At 40.8% G+C, this 20,773-nt stretch overlaps 1 protein-coding gene across 1 annotated transcript in view; it reads left to right on the top strand.

Moving 5' to 3' along the window:
• fbxl17 (F-box and leucine-rich repeat protein 17) overlaps window positions 1–17,893 on the top strand; it is a 206,216-nt gene extending 188,323 nt beyond the window's left edge. The window contains exons 10-11 of the mRNA XM_079686436.1: window positions 1,058–1,200; window positions 15,664–17,893. Coding sequence (XP_079542562.1) covers window positions 1,058–1,200; window positions 15,664–15,801 — 281 coding nt within the window. The 3' untranslated portion in view covers window positions 15,802–17,893. The remainder of the gene's footprint in view (window positions 1–1,057; window positions 1,201–15,663) is intronic.
• The last annotated feature ends 2,880 nt before the right edge of the window (window positions 17,894–20,773 follow it).

The raw sequence follows: 20,773 nt of genomic DNA, 5'->3' as shown, positions 1-20,773 counted from the left end.
TTTTCCCTGCTGGTTAAAGTGGAGATGTTTGAGTCTCTATCTTGTTTGTGAAAAAGTTTGAGATGAAATAGATTTCCGTAATGAAAAAACAACATAAGGGCTAAGTAAGGATTTGAAGGTGCTGTCAAAGGCTTTCTCTTTCTTCACCCTCCTTCTTTCATCTTTCTCTCATCCCTCGCTCCATCTCCTCCCGTCCCACTCTCATTAGTGGTGGTTGTGAGAGAGGGGAGAACAAAGCTCAGACCTTACCAATCGATCACCGAGCAGCACTATCAATCGACTGGTGGCGCACAGGTCTCCTCCATCTGCCCAACGATTGACGGGTCGAAGATTGATGAGGAGGATTGTTGTGTCTCTGTGTATGTTTGTTTGTTAATGCAACAGAGAGTATGTCTTTACCTGAGATAGATAACAGACAATTTGATCTCATCTGGTTTGTCAGCTGCACAATTTAATATGTGCCCAGCTGAAAAATAAATTAAGACTATATTAAAAGAACCCATTTCTGAGGTTTGTGTTTGTTTGCGTGTGTGCATGAGTGTTTATGTGTGTAGTTATGCACACATGCTCTAGATTGTAACAAAGCCCCCAGACACTGACACATATTTGTTTCTGTGGATACTCTTCACCCTGTCACAATGTTTCTACCCTATCTACCAGCAGTAAACACAAACACACACTCACACGCTCACATACACACCATCAGAATTAAATCATACCCTGGCACGATGTCATTGCCTTTCAGTGCTGTGACTATTGCCAATGCTCTAATGGATGAATCCTGCAGCAGTCTGAACAAACATAGTTGTGTGTGATGTTTGTATTTCAGTGTGTTACCTTGTATGTGTGGATAATTCCAAGGTGTTGTGCAAACATTGTCGTATTTGTCACAGCTGGCCAGATGACACTGGTTCCATCTGGAATTACTGTGCGTCTCTATGGGAGGATGATGCTGCTGCATTTGCATGAGAACGGGTGTCAGACTAACACCTTCTCTTGTTTTTCCCCCTCCTTCCTTACCCTCACCCCTCTCTCGCTCTCCCTCCTGTTTCCACAGCTCTGATAGCCATAGGCCAGTACAGCAGCACCATAGAGACTGTGGATGCCGGCTGGTGTAAGGACATCACAGACCAGGGAGCCACACAGATCGCTCAGAGCAGCAAGTCCCTCCGCTACCTGGGCCTCATGAGATGTGACAAGGTAACATGGCTCAGCCCGATATGTCTGCTGCTGCCTGGTTCCCTGTCAGCGCAGTACAGTATCTAATGTATGTGTGCAGCCATCTCAAAGGATGCTTTTGGAAATGTGAAAAAGAGCAAAATTGTGTCTTTTTTGTTATGTGGACAGCAAAAAACATTATGGCAATTTGCAGAATTAAAATAACCGTCAGAATAACAATAATAATCATTAGCCTCACTTTAGTGCAGTTGTTACCGCCCCCATTGTTCTCTAACTGTGGGTAACATATGGTGGTTGTGTGTGTGTGTGCAAAATACTGTATTTTTGCCCAGTTCTAATTACAATAGCAACAGGTGTGCAATCAGACTCAGATTGCTTGCTGATTGCAAACCTGTTGCTATTGTATCTAAAACGGGGCAATAATACAATATTGTTTTTATTAGAAAACAAAGTGAATTATTCATATTAGAAAATGAATTATATTTTGAACGTTCATATATTTGTATGAATACAATCATGTACCAACATGTTTGAGCTAAGCCACCACTGCTGTGCTCCGTATGTCCATCAGCCATTTCGGTTATAAAAGAAGGGAAGGGACACAGTGAGCCCTCTCAAACCTACTCACCTCTGGGTCTGACCAACATTCTATCCAGAGTCACTCTTAAACCTTCATCTGGCCTCTAACCCGTCCAATCACCAACCTGATAGAAGCACATTTAGTTGTAGTGCCATGGTAACAACTCCTCCCACCTCTCCAATTGGCACTGTGGAGCTGCTACCACACAGATGCATCCACTTAGTGTGGGATCATTCAGTGTGACATGAGTGGGATGAGGGCAGACAAGGAAGGGAAAGTGAGCAGCTGCCTAACCAAGAAACTTTAGCCTGTGCTGATATTCTACTGCCTGCGTTCTTGTTCTGTAGCGTAGTACACAGCACAGGTCATACTCCCAATGCTGGTGGGCCTGCATATGGTGAGTGTAATAGTATGTTTTAATGAGCCTTTTGTTGTTCAGGCCACATTTTACATTTGGGTTTAGGGCTAAACTAATTTAAAGCCCCTTGCTGTGCAGTAAAAAGTGAAAGTACTGTAGAAGTTGGCAGGGAAGAAAAGGAGGGAGTATAAGATTTGACTTAAAGTTGAGGCCCTTACACCGGGTTGGGAACTCATCATTTTTATTCCTGCATTATAAAATCAGTGGTATCTGCGTGCCGTGGCCTAAGGATTGACCCTATGGATTTTTCAGATAAAAATGCCAGCCCGGAGATCGTTAACTGCGACAAGAACGTCAGTGTATCATATTTATCTATTTATGCTGTAATGAAATTAAAACATATGAGGGTCTGACAGTGACCCCTATATGTTAGATCTCAGTGATGAAGCAGCACACTCAATCCACATTATTGCAGACATGAATGTGTATCTATGATATTTATCTAAGAGTAATAAAGAGAAACTGCATTACATAGCAGGTGATCACTTAGATTCCATTTTCATTTACTTCCCTTCTGCCGACCCAGTGACCCTACAATCGATATCTACAGCCAGAGTAATAAAAACTCTGTTCTGGAATGATCTACATCTTTACTGGAATAACAATATTTCTTAGTTTCAATACACTTTATGCTTTCATGCTCCTGCCCTACCAACAAAAAACATTCAACTATCCCGCTGCTCTTATTTATCTTTCCATCTCTCTCTTTAGATGTGATATTCATACTCATCATTTTGCCTAGACGATGGAAAGATACATAATTATTCTCTCTCTGCTTCGAAGGGGGAAATGTGGGGATGACGGAGCTAAATAAAGCTGTAATGTTGTACTATTAAAGTTGTAATGGAGTGTGATTTGAACAAATAGAAGAGTTTGACAGTTTGCAAGGTCAGGAACATTACCAGCTCTGAATCACAGATTTCATTCATGGCACGTTTGCCCCCTTCGACCATTGCTCAGTTTCCAGGCTTTTGAGTACTAAAATGTAACATTCCAAATGAGTCTGCAGTAGTGCTGAGGGTTGGTCTGGCCTGTGTGGGGAAAAGACCTGCCAACGGCTCCTACTTTCTTTGTTGCTGTTGTTATTATTGTTTTTTTTAATGATGTTAGGTGTGAGAAGGAGTTACAGTACATTAGGTCAAGTTTCAGGAGGAGAAGGAGAGAGGAATGGTTGTAATACAAAGCGTACTCAGAGGGAAACAGAAAAACAGGAATATATTGTTAATACTGAAAATGTGAGCTACAGAATGAGTCAAAAAGGTGAGAAGGTGAGAGCTGATGAAGATTGTGGTTATCTACAAGTAAGTCCAGGGGCAGAAGTGAACACTCATACCTCATCTCTCTCCTGCCCTCCTTAGTTTAAACCTCCTGCCCCCCCCCCCCCCCCCCCCCCCCCCTGCTCTGCTCTGGAAATTCGTCACTCGCCTCAGTTAAAGACTGGTGCTTCTGTTTTATTTAAAAGTTGTTTTAAATTGACAGCATTACCCATTTAGGCATTAACGCAGCTGACACTCCTCTCCGGAAATACCCACAGATAGGGCTGTTGGATCTCTTTATCAAGGTCACTGTGACAGGGTTATTATTGGCTGTTGTCTGATTGGACTGTGTGACTTTTCAACCCCTTGGCCACACTGCTGCTACGCCTCTTCTCTGCTCGAAGAAGTCAAGTGACTTTAATAAAATACAATTACACACTAAATATAAGTTCTTTGACCACTGCTTGGTGAACCTTTTTTTACAAGGTTTCACAGTGGTTTTAATCTGTGTGGCATGTTGTGTCACTTTAATAAACCAAATCAATATTTTTAAGTACTTGGCAAAATGTGTTTTTAGTATAGAGAGCACATTCAATTTGGTCATGATTTTTTTCTGGGTTTGCATTTGACATTTCAGCCTCTAGCAAAGTTGTATCATGCTTTATTTGTGTATCACGGCAGTAAAATCCGGAGGCATGTCCAATTCAATCTCTGGGCAAACTAATCTCATCTCTGCACTTAATTCGGTTCTGGGAAAATGCAGAAGCTGGGGGATAACTCTCAATTCCACAAGGTTCCCACATAATGAAAGTCTTGTGCAAATTACTTAACTTTAGATTTCTCTCCGCCACAGCATCTCTTCTTTATGTTGACAAATCCATTAGATTTTTTTTTCCTTATGCCTCATTTTATTAAAATCTCCATTGTTTAGAGTAAGATGCAAGGCGTAGTGTTCTCCATGCATACGCTTGTTTCTCTTTCTTTCCTCAGCCCAGTGTTGACAGTGTGAATGACCAGCATGTAAGGTCATCCGCACTTCTGAAGTGCAGGACACATTTCTCCTTGGCTCTTAGGTTGTTCAACTGTATTGATGATTACATTCCACATAAGGCAATAACAGGAAGAGATTCCAGGAAAAACTTCCTCAGTGTAGAATATGTTCTCTGGATGGTATTTTCTTTAATTGCTCTCACACTCGGAACAACCTTTGTTTGTTTAGCTCAGCCCCAGGATCTACACACTTGAGGAACCATCTCAATATTTACCCATCATGCACCTACTGTCCAAGCCAACATACTGTAGCTAAGGGGATCATTGACAGTGGCCCCAACCCAAATTCATCCTGCCTTGCAAACCAACCATAAATGTTTGCTTTGCGAAAATGAATAGTTATATACACCTGCTCACTGTGGTCTGCTTTGGCAGGTGGTTAATCCTTGTGAGATCTGTGTTGACAGTGTTTTGGACATATTGGAAATATTCCAACGTTAATATTTCCCTTAAAAGGATGTTGCTTGGTTTTAGTTCAGGATGTGTATTTTGTAAAGAATTTAGTACAAATAACTGCAACACTTTGATAAAAATAACAGCTAATTACCATATCACATAAGGAAATAAAAGGCCTTCACTTCAGCATTCGGCCTGCCTTAGCCTGCCTGCCTTACAGATGTTCAGGTAACTTCTGCACCCCACATTTGGCTATTTAAAATAAATCATGGTTTAAGTTTCTCTCTCCCTCCTTCCTTTTTTCCTTTCCTGCCCCACAAAGCTTTATCCCACAATAACTAATGTGGGGTTAGGTTTCAGACGGGGTCCTGTCAGTCTTAGACAAATACAGTCCTGTGATAACCTTGACACACAGTGCAGACAACCCAGTTTGCTCTCCGCCTCGACAGCTCCGCTCGGTCTGTGTAAATTTGTTTGGAATTGTCAAAACGCTGGGAATTTTAATGTAACAGCTTCCCTGAATGTCACAGGACTTAGAAAGTGTAGAATTCATTTAAGAACTGTTAACAGGATCCATCTGGCTCTCCTCATGTGGAGCAGTGTGAGGGATCGATTTCCTCCGTCACAGTTTATACAAACGTGCTTCCGTACTGTATACATTTTACTGCCAGGCAGCCTGACTTTTAAGTCCAATGCCATTTAGACAGATATGAAGAATTTGAGAGTTTTTTACATCTATACAAACACAGACCTTGCACCGGCACAGATCCAAGTGAAGTCTAGTTGATCTCAGAATATTTTCTTATTTAGACTGTCCTTCCAGTGGCTGGGTGATATACGGTTTGAATAGTATGGAATGTGTGCGTTTGTCCCACTGACTTTTTTTCCTTTCCTCTCTGCCTGAAGGATTTTCTTTGTGTCTCAGTGTGTTTATAGTTGCTCAAATACGACGTGTCTGTGTGTAACAGTGTGTGTTCTTTCCGAGAGGAATTTATGTTATTTGCTGTTAACACGGTTCATAATGGAGCATTGAAATCAGAACCCCTCCAGGCCTGGGCAAATGGCGTGCTCCGCCTGCCTCCAATAATTACACCCTTCCGCCCTCAGGGCCAAACGACACAGTTCTGACGAGGGGAAAGAATGCGATTGATCCAGACTCACCCAAAAATAATCAAATCAATTCATTTAGTTCTCTTTCAGCCCTGCCTCTATGGCTGTCTTTTGAAGTATTCAGCTGAAAGACTCAAGGAAAAAGTGCCTTAATCTTCTGAAAAACAGTTCCTCTTTTGCTCAGCAGTGCCACACATGTCATTGCGTCTGTCACTGAAAAGCCCGCTCCCCAGTGAGTCTGCTGTAAAATGTTAGGTCCTCTCTGTGTGGGGAATTCATCTTCTTACACAAACAGTATGGAATATTATCTATTAATCGAGGCTATGCTGTCTAGTGGTGAAACGCAGAGCAGAGCTCACTTTCAATCAAATGAGAGCGATATAGTACATATATTCTGCTCATTGCACTGGGCACACACAGAGACTCTGAAGCAGAAACACATACATATGCCAAACTCCCACAAATTCACTAAATGCTGCTAATGTATCTCTTTTTAGCCAACCACAAAGTAGAGACACAGAGACAGCCTTACAGCTGAATACTATACAGTGTATCTAATCTTGACACTCTTTTCACACGTCTCTTAATTGTGTTAAGATGCTGTTTTCTATAATGGGCCCTACTGGTTAATTTGAAAATGTAGACTTCAGTCTTTGCTGATGTATCACTATGGGGATTTAGATCTTTTTCGGCCTGAGTTCAATGTTTTCTTTAGAAGCTTTTTCACAGCTTGCTCAAATCTACATGTATCTCATTTTCCTTCTTATCCTCTTTCTCCGCCTGTCCATTCCCTCTCCTTTCCACTTCCTCTGTCTTCCTTTTCTTTCCCCTCATCTTAAAGACTTTCCCCCTCTACTCTCTTCTTATCCTTCTTGTTTCCCCTGCTTCATTTCCACTACTTCATTAGAGTGAAAACAAATAGGCAGTCCAGGTTGTGAAGCAGAGAAGGAAGCAAACTCACCGCGTCAGCACGGAGCCTGACTAGAAAAATAATAACACTGACTACTGGCCCCTTCAGGGACAGCTAGTGGAGAGACTAAGAGTTATCATAGTAATGGAGCAGATGAAGGAGGGAAAAGGAAAGTAAAACGAGGGGTTGCTTCTAGGGAAAAAAAGAATGAGAAAATGATTAAACGGATGACAGAAACCAGGAGAAAATAAAGTAAAATTAGATGAAATGAAACAATAGACTGAGTGCTGGCTATTCCCTTTACAAATGGTCCCCGCAAAAGTGTTTTCTGTAAGCAGTTTTGAAGTGTTCTCCCATTACCTGAACCGAGGTGGAGCTGCGTTCGGGGAGCAGGTATGAGCACGGCTGCACCCCCAGATAGAGCAACCAGACAGACCTTGTTAAAAGAACAGACATCCCAATCAATATCGTCGTTCCACCGGTGCATCCAGCTGCCGGGGACCATACACAGATAGGCACGGCGCAGCAATTTGCAGGCATAAACAACGGCCTAATTGTTCAGGGCCTGGAGGTTTAGAGTGAGGAAAACAAAGATGAAGTATGGTGAAGAGTTAGGGGGCATTTTAACTCTCGTTTAGGAAATGAGAGTTTTGGAGTTGGGCAAAACTTTCTGTGATGAGTGTTGTTATTTTGACCGGCAGGGGTTCTTAGTTTTAAAGGCTTGTAAAGTGAGGAGGAATTAGAGAAAATATAGGATAGAGATGTTCCCCTGGTTCCTATTTTCCAGGCTTTGGTCAGGCTTGAATGTTCAAAGTCAGGAAAGTAGTTTGAAAGAGTCATTTGCTATTTGTGCTTTTCAGTGTAATCTTGGATTCTCATCCCACACAGAAGAGCCATATTGATTGGCAGTCTTAACTGAAGCCGCCTCCTGATCATCCCTTCATCTTGTTTCTAAAGGGCAGGAGCAAGGGACAGTGAAGGAGAGAGGTTGGAATAAAGTGAGACAGCGACAGAGTTCACTGAGTATTTGAAGGGAATCTCAGAATTGCCCTTCAACAAAAATCTTCCAGACACTCAAACTCGTAAACTTGACCTAAACCTGGCTCACATACACTCACAAAGACACTCTTGCTTTTCTTTGCCTCCACCTTGTCCTTACTTTTCTTTTAACCCCTACCCCCTCTTTTTGTCTCTCTGTTACTCCCTCCCCTACCCTTCCTTAAGCAAGGACATCCAAGGTTGTTTGACTTTTGAATGCTGCTCACATCTTTTGTTAATTAAATTAGTTCATCCAAGTTGCCCCCCTGTCTTGTCTTTCAGCCTTCCCCGCTTTCTCCCCCTCCTGGTCTTCCTCCTTCATCCACTGCTGTTTACTCATCACAATGGAGGTCAACATAATCTCATGGAGTCATGGACAGACAGTAGACACAACTCAGTGTGGCCTGGGTACTCAGACTTGCCAATCCTGATATGTCTTTAAACAATAACTACGTTTTTTCCTTCTCGACAGAGACAACAGGAGGTCACAGCCCGTATTTAGCCTGCAGGCGCAGAGTCTTACTGTGTTGGTGATGAATTAGCTTTTTAATGCTAATGACAATGTAGCCCCCTCAGTGAATGTTGTCTGTGCAGATTTAACACATACAGAACATTATGCGGGGTATGGATTAAGCCCCTGATTGATGTCCAGCTTTTTTATTTAAAGCTGTATAGATAATGGATGTCAATGCTTTGAATAAGTTTTGTCAGAAATGCTGTTCCTATGAAGTGTGGAAGATGAGTAACACGTGAGAAAAAGAAAAATTTTAATGAAACAAAAATTCACGAAAGACATACAGATTTATCATACTGTCAAGATGTGTTCCTCTAATGACAGTGTTTAGCACAAAACCTACAAAAGAACTTGGCTTTAATTTGAGTGTTTTTTCGTGATCATTCAGAATAAAGTCACGATTCAAGATACTCACCGTACTGTAAGTGTCTCTAACTCCAACGTTAGTTTTACAGATGAGGCTCCAAAGTCTTGCTCACTGCCCTGTGTGTAACTTTCCACAAATCCAATCCAAGCTCTCCACGCTCCAAGGAGTCACTATGAATTTTCTATCGTGGTGTTCTTTGAAAGGACAGGGTCAAGCTGTCCTCATTCTTTATTTATTCTGAAGAACAAGGGAGTCATGCGAGGCAAAAAAAATTAAACACAGTAGCTCTGTTGTGATTTTATTTAAGGAATTCTGCTTGTGTCTGACCTCCAGTAAGCTGCTCTGGAATTTGTTCCAAAAGTGTGTGTGTGTGTGTGTGTGTGTGTGTGTGTGTGTGTGTGTGTGTGTGTGTGTGTGTGTGTGTGTGTGTGTGTGTGTGTGTGTGTGTGTGTGTGTGTGTGTGTGTGTGTGTGTGTGTGTGTGTGTGTGTGTGTGTGTGTGTGTGTGTGTGTGTGTGTGTGTGTGTGTGTGTGTGTGTGTGTGTGTGTGTGTGTGTGTGTGTGTCCCTTTCTTTTTCTCTTTTGTGTATCAAAGGGTTTTAATATTTAACAATCTTTAACAATTGCTGAAAGGTAAATAATTCATTTAGATCGTTATAATATACATTTGTCAGATTCACTGAAAGGTGAAACATTTGGTCGAAGAGTAGAGCTCCTTGGTTGGGACCCGATTGAAACAGACCTGTGGAAAAACACACACAAATCAAAATTGATTATATGAAATCACTTTTAATAGAAATAAATAATTAACGATTTATAAACAATTGAATTTAGGATGATTGGATCAAAAGGTACGAATTAGCAAACAGACTGCTTCCGCTGACCATCTTGCTTTAAAAACACATTTTCTCCTTCTGTGATAATGATGCACCACGTGAGTTATTAGACACTTTGGTTCAATATTCTTGGGTGTTTGACATATTCACAGACCTAAGATCAGCTTCAATAGAACGGGCCCTACCTGGACCTCATTAGACTTAGAATGATCTATAATACAATAATTATTTGTAAGACAAAAGTGAATTGTTGTACATAATGTTTCTGGTGTCTTAGATTGTCTTACCTCTAGACATTTAAAGCATCATTTGGCTTTGCATGTTGTACCTTTTATTATACCTAATTTTATGTTTTGAATGCAAAAATAAATACAGGGTTATGAGTATAACTTTGACTAGAACACCACATCTTACTCTAAGGGTTTTTGGTCACCACAACACTTTCCATTTTAATTAGCTTTTTTTTTGTTCAAACTTATACATTTAGCTGTGATAGTGATTTTTTTTAGAGAACAACAAATAAATTGTGAAAGTCTTTTGAGTTATTGAATGTTTTGCTCATGTCTCCCGAGATAAGAAGGCCTGCGTAGAAAGAGAGATTGCGCTGAGCCTCGTACTCATTCCTTTAGTTACCTTTGTCACGCGTGATGGAGTGTAGGGTTTACAAACCTGGCCTCCAGAACCTCTTTCTCTGACCCTGTTCAGTTGAGCCCCCATTCCTCCATGTGTGTGTGAATGGGTGTATGCTCTGACACTCTGCTTTTCAGTTCTGCTGCTGTCTGATATTGTGCAGAGGTGAGGGTTTGTGAGCGGTACCAGATCTCAGTTGTCGCAAGCGGTGCCTGACCTGGTTTCTAAAAGCGCATTCAGAGCCATGCACTGCTGGGTCGCTTTCAGACAAAATCTAAATGTTTGAGCTCAGGCTTTCCTTGGTAAAGAGCAGTCTATTCCTTAAGCTTGCATCCAAGCCAATGCATCAATAGTTCATTTAGAATATTGAATCTTTAAGAATGGGTTTGTGGTAACCTCTTTTCTGTCTCTACATTTCTAAAATCCTCGGCCTCCTTTCCTTTCTTTCCCATTCATTCCTCCCCCCTTCCTACCACTCCTTCTTATCAGAGACTATCTTTCAGTTGTCCAGTCACTCGTTTATAAACTTTACAACAGGGGCTTTTCCTCTGAGCAGTTTAAGAAGGCCATAAATCTGGCTTGTTTAAATGCAGACTTGTTTAAGCTACCTTTTACTAAGACCTGATGCACTGCATTCTTCTGCTGCCTAAACAGGCTTTTTAAACATTTACCCCCAAATGTATTTACTGCTTGACTGATACACTCTCTTCATGGAAGTAGAAAGGGAACGGTGGTATTTGTCTCTCTTTATGGGCCGGGGACCGGCAATGGCTGCCACATGGCCAAAGTAAATGTATGGGAAAGAAAAAAAAGATCCCTACCTGTCTGAATTGAAAGAAAACACAGAGGGAATACAAATAAAGAGGGCAATTTTTATTGAAAAATAAATAGTTTTTTGTCAAACAGACTACTAAACATGTCTTTGTTTTCTAATATAAGCACAGATTTACATTCTGCTCTGTAATTGTTAATATCAACTGTGAGTGTTTTTTTTTCAGGGTGATTGTTGCGGTGAGTCCTTAGGAGGCTTCATATATTCATTTTTTTCGCACTGTACTTCCTCAACTCTCTCCCACTTTTTTGTATTCCATTTGCCTACATTGATTTCTAGGAGCACTCAGAAGGTGTTCTCACAGCCCGGTCTAATATGATATGCATCTTCTTGTATGTGTATCTGATTATCGATTTACGACCCTGTTCTTCTTTTTCCCACTGAGAATGTGAGCCGCTGCTGCTCCATTAGTCATCTTTACGACGTGTTTTACTGCGCTGCTTACTAGGGGAAGGCCCAGCGCTTGCGGTAAATGTGTTTTTTACGTGGTGATAGAGTGCATTTGCATCCGAGGATCAGACTTAAAAAAGGGCTCATTGTTAAGAACGACCACACTCCCAGAGAAAGCAAAGGTCAACCCGTCACTTACCTTCAGCTGTCACATGTAAAAGTAGAGGAGCGCTTGTCAACAGCCGCTCACACACACAACGCTATAAACTATTCACGTATACCGTACAGCTTGTTCAAATGCTTTTTGCTGAGCAGCATATCAGACATGCATCTTTTTGTTTTCCCCTCATCCCTCCCTCGCCCTCTTGTAAACCCTGACAACAGCACATTACCCTTCAGCATGCATTACAGCGCACTTAGATCTACAGGGCAGCATCTTTGAAGTTAAAATGGGGGAAAATATCATAAGTATAGGCCTCGCTCCAGATAGCTGTGGCTGGGCTCCCAGATGCTGCTCAAAGATTAGAATCAGTGAGCAGCGATCTGCTCCATCATATGGCTCTCCGACAGACTTGGCAGCAGGTTGTGGGGGGGGTCAGTACAGTATACTAAGGGATGCATGGGGTAAAAGTAAAAAAAACGTCCTTCCACACTAATATATCTAAAGCACCTTTCCCAACACCAGAGGCCCCATTGCTTTCCGATAGCTTTTTTAAGCTTATGTTGCCTAGCAACAAATACCGTTAGGTGCAGTTTTGCCCAGTAACAAAATGTCACAGTAGGATAAAACAGCTGAATCACCGGTTTTGAAGAAGTCTGTGGCAGTAGTGCTGTAACCAGAAGACTCTCCTCTCTGCCAGCCAGCTACCCACAGCTTTGGTCTGACCTTCATGTCTAACATCAGCTCAGAGCCACAAATACCAAGCAGGTGTGGTGATGTCATCAGGGCTCATTCAACATACCACAGAGCCATGCAAAGGGCACAAAGCCCTGCTCTGGAAGGAAGATTGTAGCTGTGAACCCTGGGAACATAGCTAGGAGAGGGTTTATTTTACAGAAGGCTGCCTTTTTAAGATTTACAGTAACTCAGTTAATGGAGGCTGTGATGCATAAATGCCTCTGTCAACTGATTTTCTGTCAGCAAGATTTTCTATCCGCGGGCAATAAAATGTTTTAAAAATGAACCTAGATATATGTCATTTTGAGATGCCAATTAATTAAACCAGGTACATTGGGTTTCTGTGCTATGTTGTAACCATTTCAAATATATACAGGCTTGGATTTGATTGATAGTAAAATCTATTTTTTTCTACAACTTGATTGCCTCCCATAATAAGATGTTTGATTTCCAATCATTTGAAGCCTGTTGCGTCTATCAGTAATTACATGTTCAAAAGTGGAAAAAACAACATAAACATTTTCTTTTTCAAAATGGTCTTCACTCTCAGACTTATCAACAAGGTTAGTTAGTTATTCTTTTCATGATTTCATCCAAGTGATCCTGATGCAACATAAACATTTAGCGTTGACGCAACTAGCAATTAGGAAATGATTCAGCCTTTTGATTGGGATCCATTCTGTGTGCGCTGTGTTTTCTCAGCGAGTGAAGCTACACTACATTAGCATTAATGAATGTTATGGCCTCCCATCAGTTTGACAGGTCTATTCTTTAGATCTGTTTTAATTGTAATTAAGCTCTGATTAATGAGCTGGGGGATGTTTCATTCTCTTTTCAAGAATATAGTATAATATGTTATGAAGGCAATCGGGGGTTTGTCATTTTATCTGCTAATGAGACTCAGCCATATGTCATAACACACTTAACTTGTCTCTGTAGTAGCAGCTTTAGGAGGTTTCATTTATGCTGCTCTTCTGCTCCTGCTCCGGTGCTCTGTGGAGGAAACGTACAGCATATTTGTACTGTAAGTAACTGTGAAGAAAAGAGGGTGGGGTCGCCATTGTTGCTTATAGTTTTTAAGAGTGAGCATAAACCGCAACGTCTCCTTTTGAAATCTGGCTGGAGAGAGAACTGAGTAACAACTGTTTTTAGCACTTATTTTCTGAATTGGCTCACAGTGTCTGATCAGAAAAACTAAAGAGATGAAAATAAGAAAGACTTTTTTACACCATGGTGTTGATTTTATGTTATCTTAACTGTATCAACAGTATCCTGGAAAAGTTTTATCAGCCTCAGTGCGTTTACCTCAAGCACCCAAACTCCATCTTGCTGTTTCTTCCTCTTAAAGGGAAGGCTCTTGTTGCCTTATAGTCTTCTTGAATTCACATTTGCTGTCCATCTTTTTTCTGTGACCTGAGAATCAGTGGTCTGCTCTCTCAAGTGCGCTTATTACTCTCTCTGATTCTGCTGCTTTACCCTGACTGTGTCTGTCCATTTGTTTTCTCCATTTCTCCACTTAACAAGGAATTGCTGATACCCTCAACTTAAAGCAGATCATACCCGGAGCTAGAGCCAGGGTTCTGTTACCCAGCGAAGCTTTTCTTCCAGAAAAACCAAAGGGCTCTTGGGCAATGAGGTTGGGGAAAACTGTGGAACACTTTGTGACTCCTTTGGCAACAACGGATGACTGTGTGCTCAACATGTGTGTGAGTGTTTATACATCATTTCCCCTGGAAAGTGTCATGCTCGCGGGTGGGCGGGGGTTGGTTCTGGGTGGGTTGCGGTTAACCCCTCAAGGTCTCCAGGGTTACTCTGCCTCTGCTCTTTGTCAGATTCTCAGGCGTTCTCACTCTTGGTTTTCTGTGACGGTCTGGCAGTGTTAGACTGGCAGAGAACTGCGGGAGTAGCTATTAGCTGCTTATCTTTCTAGTCCTTTGAGAACATGAAGGCCTCATTTGCCTTGTGAGCTCAGCTGTCCTCCAGTGCTAAACCCATCGCCAGAGTCCAGTCGTGTGTGTATGTGCGTTCATTGTTCGCTCTTAAGACATTTCCTTTCATTCATGTTATAGTCTGCTACACTGTCACTTTGAAAACACCCCGCAGTTCAATCTCTGTGTCTGATTATCTCAACAGGGTGTCATGGGTGATGCAGAGATGGTCAAGAGATTTATTTTTAAGTCTGTAATTTGTATTTCTAAAGCATTATTTATTTTGCATTTATTTGGTTTAAATCTGATTTGCCTATTTTTAAATCATCAACTCCCTGGAAACATGTCTGATACTGACTCAAAGATTCTGGAAAGATTCTGAAATTGGTTGTCTCATGGTATGGACCTGGACAATGGGTCTAATATACCAACATCTGTTGTAAATCTCTTATGAAGCTATCTCTTAATTGCTTTCAAAGTATAAAAAGGAGGAATGACTATAGGTGGACACAAAACGATATCAATGTACATATGGGTAGCTGGCAATTGTTATAAAGAATGACTAAAAACTGGTAATACTGTGATCAAATAAAACAAACATGTAGGCAGGGAGCGACAGTAGTGCTTAGTTGGCCTTCAAAACAGCTGTTGAAAAAAAATACAAATCTCAAATTTTCTTTTACTTTTTTTAAATGATTTATTCTATTATTTCAACAATTTAGACAGTTTGTACATCTTAAAAAGAAACCAAATTTGTAGAAGTGGGAGGGCAGAAAGCATAGCTATACCGTTAGTCATCCTGTTGAAGGAGTAAGTAAAAGATAATTCCGTAATTAAATCCTCACACAGATGAACTACATTCTATATATACATACATATACACATATATACATACATACACCCATATCCAGGTTTTTTTTGGTTAGTTAGAGTAGGCTGCTAATAATCTTTTTCGGAGTCTTGATTTGAATTGTTGATGAAAGTCAACATTTGAGAGAGTTTTGTTAAGACCATTCCATAGCACCTAATATGGATAAGCTCAACTCAAGGTGCAGTAATTCTTTCATCTGAACTGTCCATGGTATTAAAGACTCTTCATCAGCAGATGTAGATTTTTTCCCCCCTATTTTTTTAATCCAAAATGTGCTTAGTATAATGGAGAGTTTAAAAATCCACAATTCCTTGAAACCTGAACTTCTGCTGAGGAAGACAGAGTAAGGATTTATCTCTATTTGCCATCAAAAACGATTTTATCATTTTTGTCATGGAGGTGAATCTGATCATTTAATCAGTACGTTAACAGTGTGTGGGTTTTTTCTTTGTGTTTTGCAGGTGAACGAGGAGACAGTGGAGAGGCTGGTGGTGCAGTACCCTCACATTGTTTTCAGCACGGTGATGCAGGATTGCAAGAGAACCCTGGAGAGAGCTTATCAAATGGGCTGGAGCCCCAACACATCGAACACTTCGTAGCTACTGCTAGAGCTCTCTCTCACACTCACACTCTCACACACACACACTCACACTCACACTCACACTCACACACACACACACACACACACACACACACACACACACACACACACACACACACACACACACACACACACACACACACCAAGCTACACCGAGGCCCTTTTTGTGTACAGACGCAATCACACAATATTTGCAGCTCAGTCATGTCTGCCTCCCAGCCACTGTTCGGACATGCATGTGAACATGTAGCTTCACACTCACAAAGTTTCAGTTCATCATTTGTTTCATTGAAAGCAAATATTCAATTTGAATCATTTAAGAAAGATATGGGTATGTTATGGTAAAGTGAGACTTCTATCAATCTTAGGTTATACACAACAACATGACTGAATCGTCCGCATTATCATTGTCAATAAGTCAGATTACATCCAACAATATAGTTATTTGACCAGAACAGTGACTAGCTTGTTTTGGTGCAAAGCAGTGCACCAACAAGTGTTTTTTGATATATATTTAGGTGAGTGTTACTCAGTTGTTAAGAGTATTTATAACTCATACATTGTAAGTTGTCCGTATCACTTTGGATGGAGAAATGGTCAAGATGTATGAGCAGCGGTCTGGTCCTCAACACGTGAAAAAGATCAAAAATAAACGCATCATTTGTTTAAAGACATTCAGGTATCATTGGAAAATAATATTTGTAATGAGCATGGAATAAAAAAAAAGGATTGCAGATGTTCCTGAGCGATGTGTTGAGGTCGGCCCTCTGCAGTGTTTACTCCCTTCAAACTGAACTTGACTGCTGCAGTGAGATCACACAGGACAGATCAGAGACTTAAGGATCAGAGACGACATCCACAACTTCAGACCTGAAGACAGCAGAACCGCCCGTGCTTCAGATCTTACTTGAGGCACTGTGATGTTTATTTTGTACATTACAGTAGACGTTTTCTTTCTTTCTTCTTTGGATGTTCAGTACAGTGTTAAAGGCATTTGTGGACTCATGATGTTTCACAAGGCTCCATTTTGAAGGACAGAGCTCTTTGCTGTGACTTAATATGCACATTGTCACGGTACAAAAGAAAGTTCAACACCTGGTCAATTCATGGCAGGAAAACAGCATTGATTATGTTCCAAAAAACTGCATGTTTACATTAAGATCCTCATCTTCTTTTTTTCGGCTACAGATATAGCTACTGCTGATCTGTAGGACTTGCTGTTTGTTAATGCCATGCATACATTTAGGGTTGACTGAGCATCAACTTGAGTCAGTACAGAATAAAAATAATGCTTGAAATAGAAGTTGCCTTTACTTAAAAACAATGTTATCAGAATATTAACCACAACCACCGTGATGATAGGTTAGAGGAAACGTTGCCTTAAGTGGTTAGTAGGATATTGCCATCTATTTAGCAACAATCTTTTACTGAAGAAATGTTTGAGTTTAACCGGATACCACAAACCCATTGCTTGATCTGATGTATTCATATAATACTGTGTGGGATTTACTTAGCCTATTATTGGTTTTGAACATATACTTGTAACATAACTATGTAGCAATGCAATGAGGGATTTATCTTTCTTAGTGGTGTAGGATTTAAAAAAAGAAAACAAACAAAAAAAAAACGGCTTGGGCCAATAACCAGGGCCAATGAAAGATTATATGAGAAAGTTGTTCGTTTTGCATCTATTCTATAGTATAGAACCTCAGCAGTGTACAGTTAAAAATGCTAATAACCAGGGTATTTTTCTATGGTGTGAACCTGCTCTGGGCTCGGTCTCCACACACTGTCTCAGACATGAACAATAGCTTGTTGAGTTGAGGGGTGTGGGTGGAACTGTACACTTTCTACAGCAAATAGAGATTCAGACAATTCAAAACACCTTCATTTGACCCTTGTCAGAGGTTGTAGACTTTAACCGATGGAGAGTTTTCCCTCGGCCTGTTTTTGTTCAGTTTCTGTTCTTTTGTAATCCCTATATGCACTTTCTTCTTTGCTAGATGTTGACACACTTGATTCCTGATTTGTTAAGGCAACCGTAAATGACTGGATTTACATAAAGATGAATAAAACACTACTTCAAGCTTTTTTTTCTCTTTTCCTTTTGTATGTATGCAGTTGAGGCAGGAGAAGAATATTCAAAATGACAGTGGAGTACTTTTCCACTCATTTGACATCATCGGACGACTGCTTAAACATATCGGATGTTCTTTTTTACTTTGTTCGACTTCTCATTACAACAATTGCATCTCAACCACAATGACTATAACTGTAGACATCGTGGAATTTAAATTCAACACAGAATCTGTATGCTCAGGTACTGTACAATCCAAAAAGTATACCACCAGGTTTACCATCAACAGGCACCTTGGAATATGCAAGTATTACATACCAAAGCCTCTGTATTAGTACTAATAAATATGTTTTCCACTGATACCCATGCACTGATAATGTATTTTTCTATTGAGCACAATGACACAACAATCAGCCTGCATTCCCATTAAAAGTGTTGTCAAGGTCAGAACTATTGTCACCATCACAGCAGTTCACATCTGAAACAAAGTGAGGAAACATCAGCTTGCTGCTCAGGAAGACAACAAAGGGCTAACAAGCTGTCACTCAACTAGTCCCCAGTCGTTGACATTGTCCCTTAAGTGCCTATTTTCATGTCTGGCGATCAAACACGGGAGAAATAATCAAATGGGATGCCAAGGTAGGTTCTTCCTAGATACATTATTTGTGTTGCCTGCACAGTTTGGGTCAATATGCACAATTTACTTGAGACACAGCTAAACTAGTTAATACTAATCTTGATTAAAGCATAGGGAGCTATAAACATGCACACATACAACACATGTAGAACTTTAAACCAACTGTACTGTATGCACATCTTACTTTCAGAGTGAGGAGAATGTGAAGATATCAATTGGAATCCTACATTTCCAACCTTTACATGGCGGACATTGTTGGAGAAAAAACACACCAACGCCTGTGTAATGTCTTATACCCAGATAGAGTCAACTTCAAACAAAACTGCCTTTCTGAGATTCTTATACCAAAGTGTTCCGTTTATGGTGTGTTTTAAGGCGACAATTTGTGGTTTTGTTTCCAATATAGGAAATATATATACCTCTTCCTGACACATGTATTATAATGTTCACAAATGAATATTGGTTGCAGTTATGGGCTATTGTGTTGGATTTCAAGTATTTCATTGTTCATTATGTTGTGTTCACCTCGTGTGACACTCGCTCACAACAGATGGATGAAAATAAATTACAGCTGCTTGAAACTCAGCGGTTTGTAAACATAAAACAACATGTGTAAAGTTGTGTATCACTTCAGATTTTCTTTTACAACAGCTGTTGTTTGTGTGACCAACCCACTATATTATTACCTTAATGGGATGGTGTAGCTGTAGATAAGGAAAACATAAGAAAAATAAAAGAAGGGTATATGACATGCAACGAATGTCTCTCTGTTACAAACTCAGGGCATTGGACCCAATTGCACGACCCAGGAGACAGAGGTAAAGTATTTGTAAGATACTTTATTTTCAAATAGATGAACAAAATAAACACTTTCTAATCTCTAAATGAGGTGAACAAAAGAAAATTGCTCACGTAGTGAGGAACAAAAAACATCATGGTATCAAAGAGAGCATAGATCTGACCTAGGCATGAGACAAGACACACTGGGAGACTGGGGAATTTAAACACACGACAACAAGACACAGGTGGAAACAATCAGGGGCGGGGCTGGTGCTGGTGAGCGCGGGAGACACACAAAAGGTAGACAATCAGGGAGCCTGGAATGACAGGAGCCTCATCCCAATACCCCTCCTCCTTTCCCTCACTCGCTTCCCTTCCTTGCGTCTTAGCTCCGCCTCCGTAAGATGCGAGCGAGAGACACGAGGAGGTGACTCGAGGACAGAGGAGTCCTCAGGTATTAATTGGGATGTCCTCGTTCACTCAAACGTCACTCTTAAACGACGTCTGTTAATGATGACATGTGCGCAGCTGTATCCCCTCTCATCGGGCTTAACTGAATAACCCCTTAGAACCGGCCCATTTGTTGTTAAATATTTATTTTAATTAATTAATCTTTCTCTTGTTAGTCAAGGAATTCAATGTATGATGGTTGGTCGTGCTTTTGTGTTCCGTTTTGGTGTAAAATGTAGCCTACATTTAAATAAAAAAATTATAGTAATGTGAAAGCCTTTTAGAAATGAATTGCACATAATAATTCCCAGGGAGCTGTGAGCACAAATACATTTATGTGACTGTTACGCCCAGATCTCTAGGGGAACCTAGGCGCAGCATAAAATGTGCACTCTCTCCTCCCACTCCCAAGAACATAGACAATGAGACAGAGAAGGCCTTTTGGTAAATTTATTACCAACGTTTTCTTTTTAACAAATAAGTGCAACAACCCACAAAAACAAACAAATCTCTGAACACAAAAATCTTGCCTAACAACTAAGAAAATAAACATACAGGACTCTTACCTACACTGACGTAAAAACAGGAGAAAACGAGAACCAACCAAAAGAAAAAGGGTTTCACACTTTCACGAAGACTTAAGGCGTGTCCAACAAGGACAGGTTAAAGTTATGTCTATCCTTCCAAAGTTTACAAAATATACAAGGACAGATACAAATACGCAACAGTTGGGAGCAGGAGAAGCTGAGTCAGAGAGAGGGCAGAGGAACTGCACGGCTGCAGTTAAATATCCTCCCGTCTCCCCAGGTGGACCAATCAGCCTGTTGAAGGTAGCTAATCAGCTAACGGGCACCACCTGCTTACCCACACACACAAGCCTCATCCCAATACCCCTCCTCGACTCCTCTCTTCCCCTCCTCCTGGACTTGACCCGGAAATAGATCAAGACACGCCATTTTGAAGGACGCCCCACTCCCAATAGCTGAAATGCACAAAGAGGAGTCGAGGAGCGGTGAGGGAGGAGGG

Source organism: Notothenia rossii (assembly GCF_949606895.1).
Source record: "Notothenia rossii genome assembly, chromosome: 6".
Classification (NCBI taxonomy): domain Eukaryota; kingdom Metazoa; phylum Chordata; class Actinopteri; order Perciformes; family Nototheniidae; genus Notothenia; species Notothenia rossii.
The sequence above is the reverse complement of the archived record's forward strand: the minus strand, read 5'-3'. Positions and strand labels throughout refer to the sequence as shown.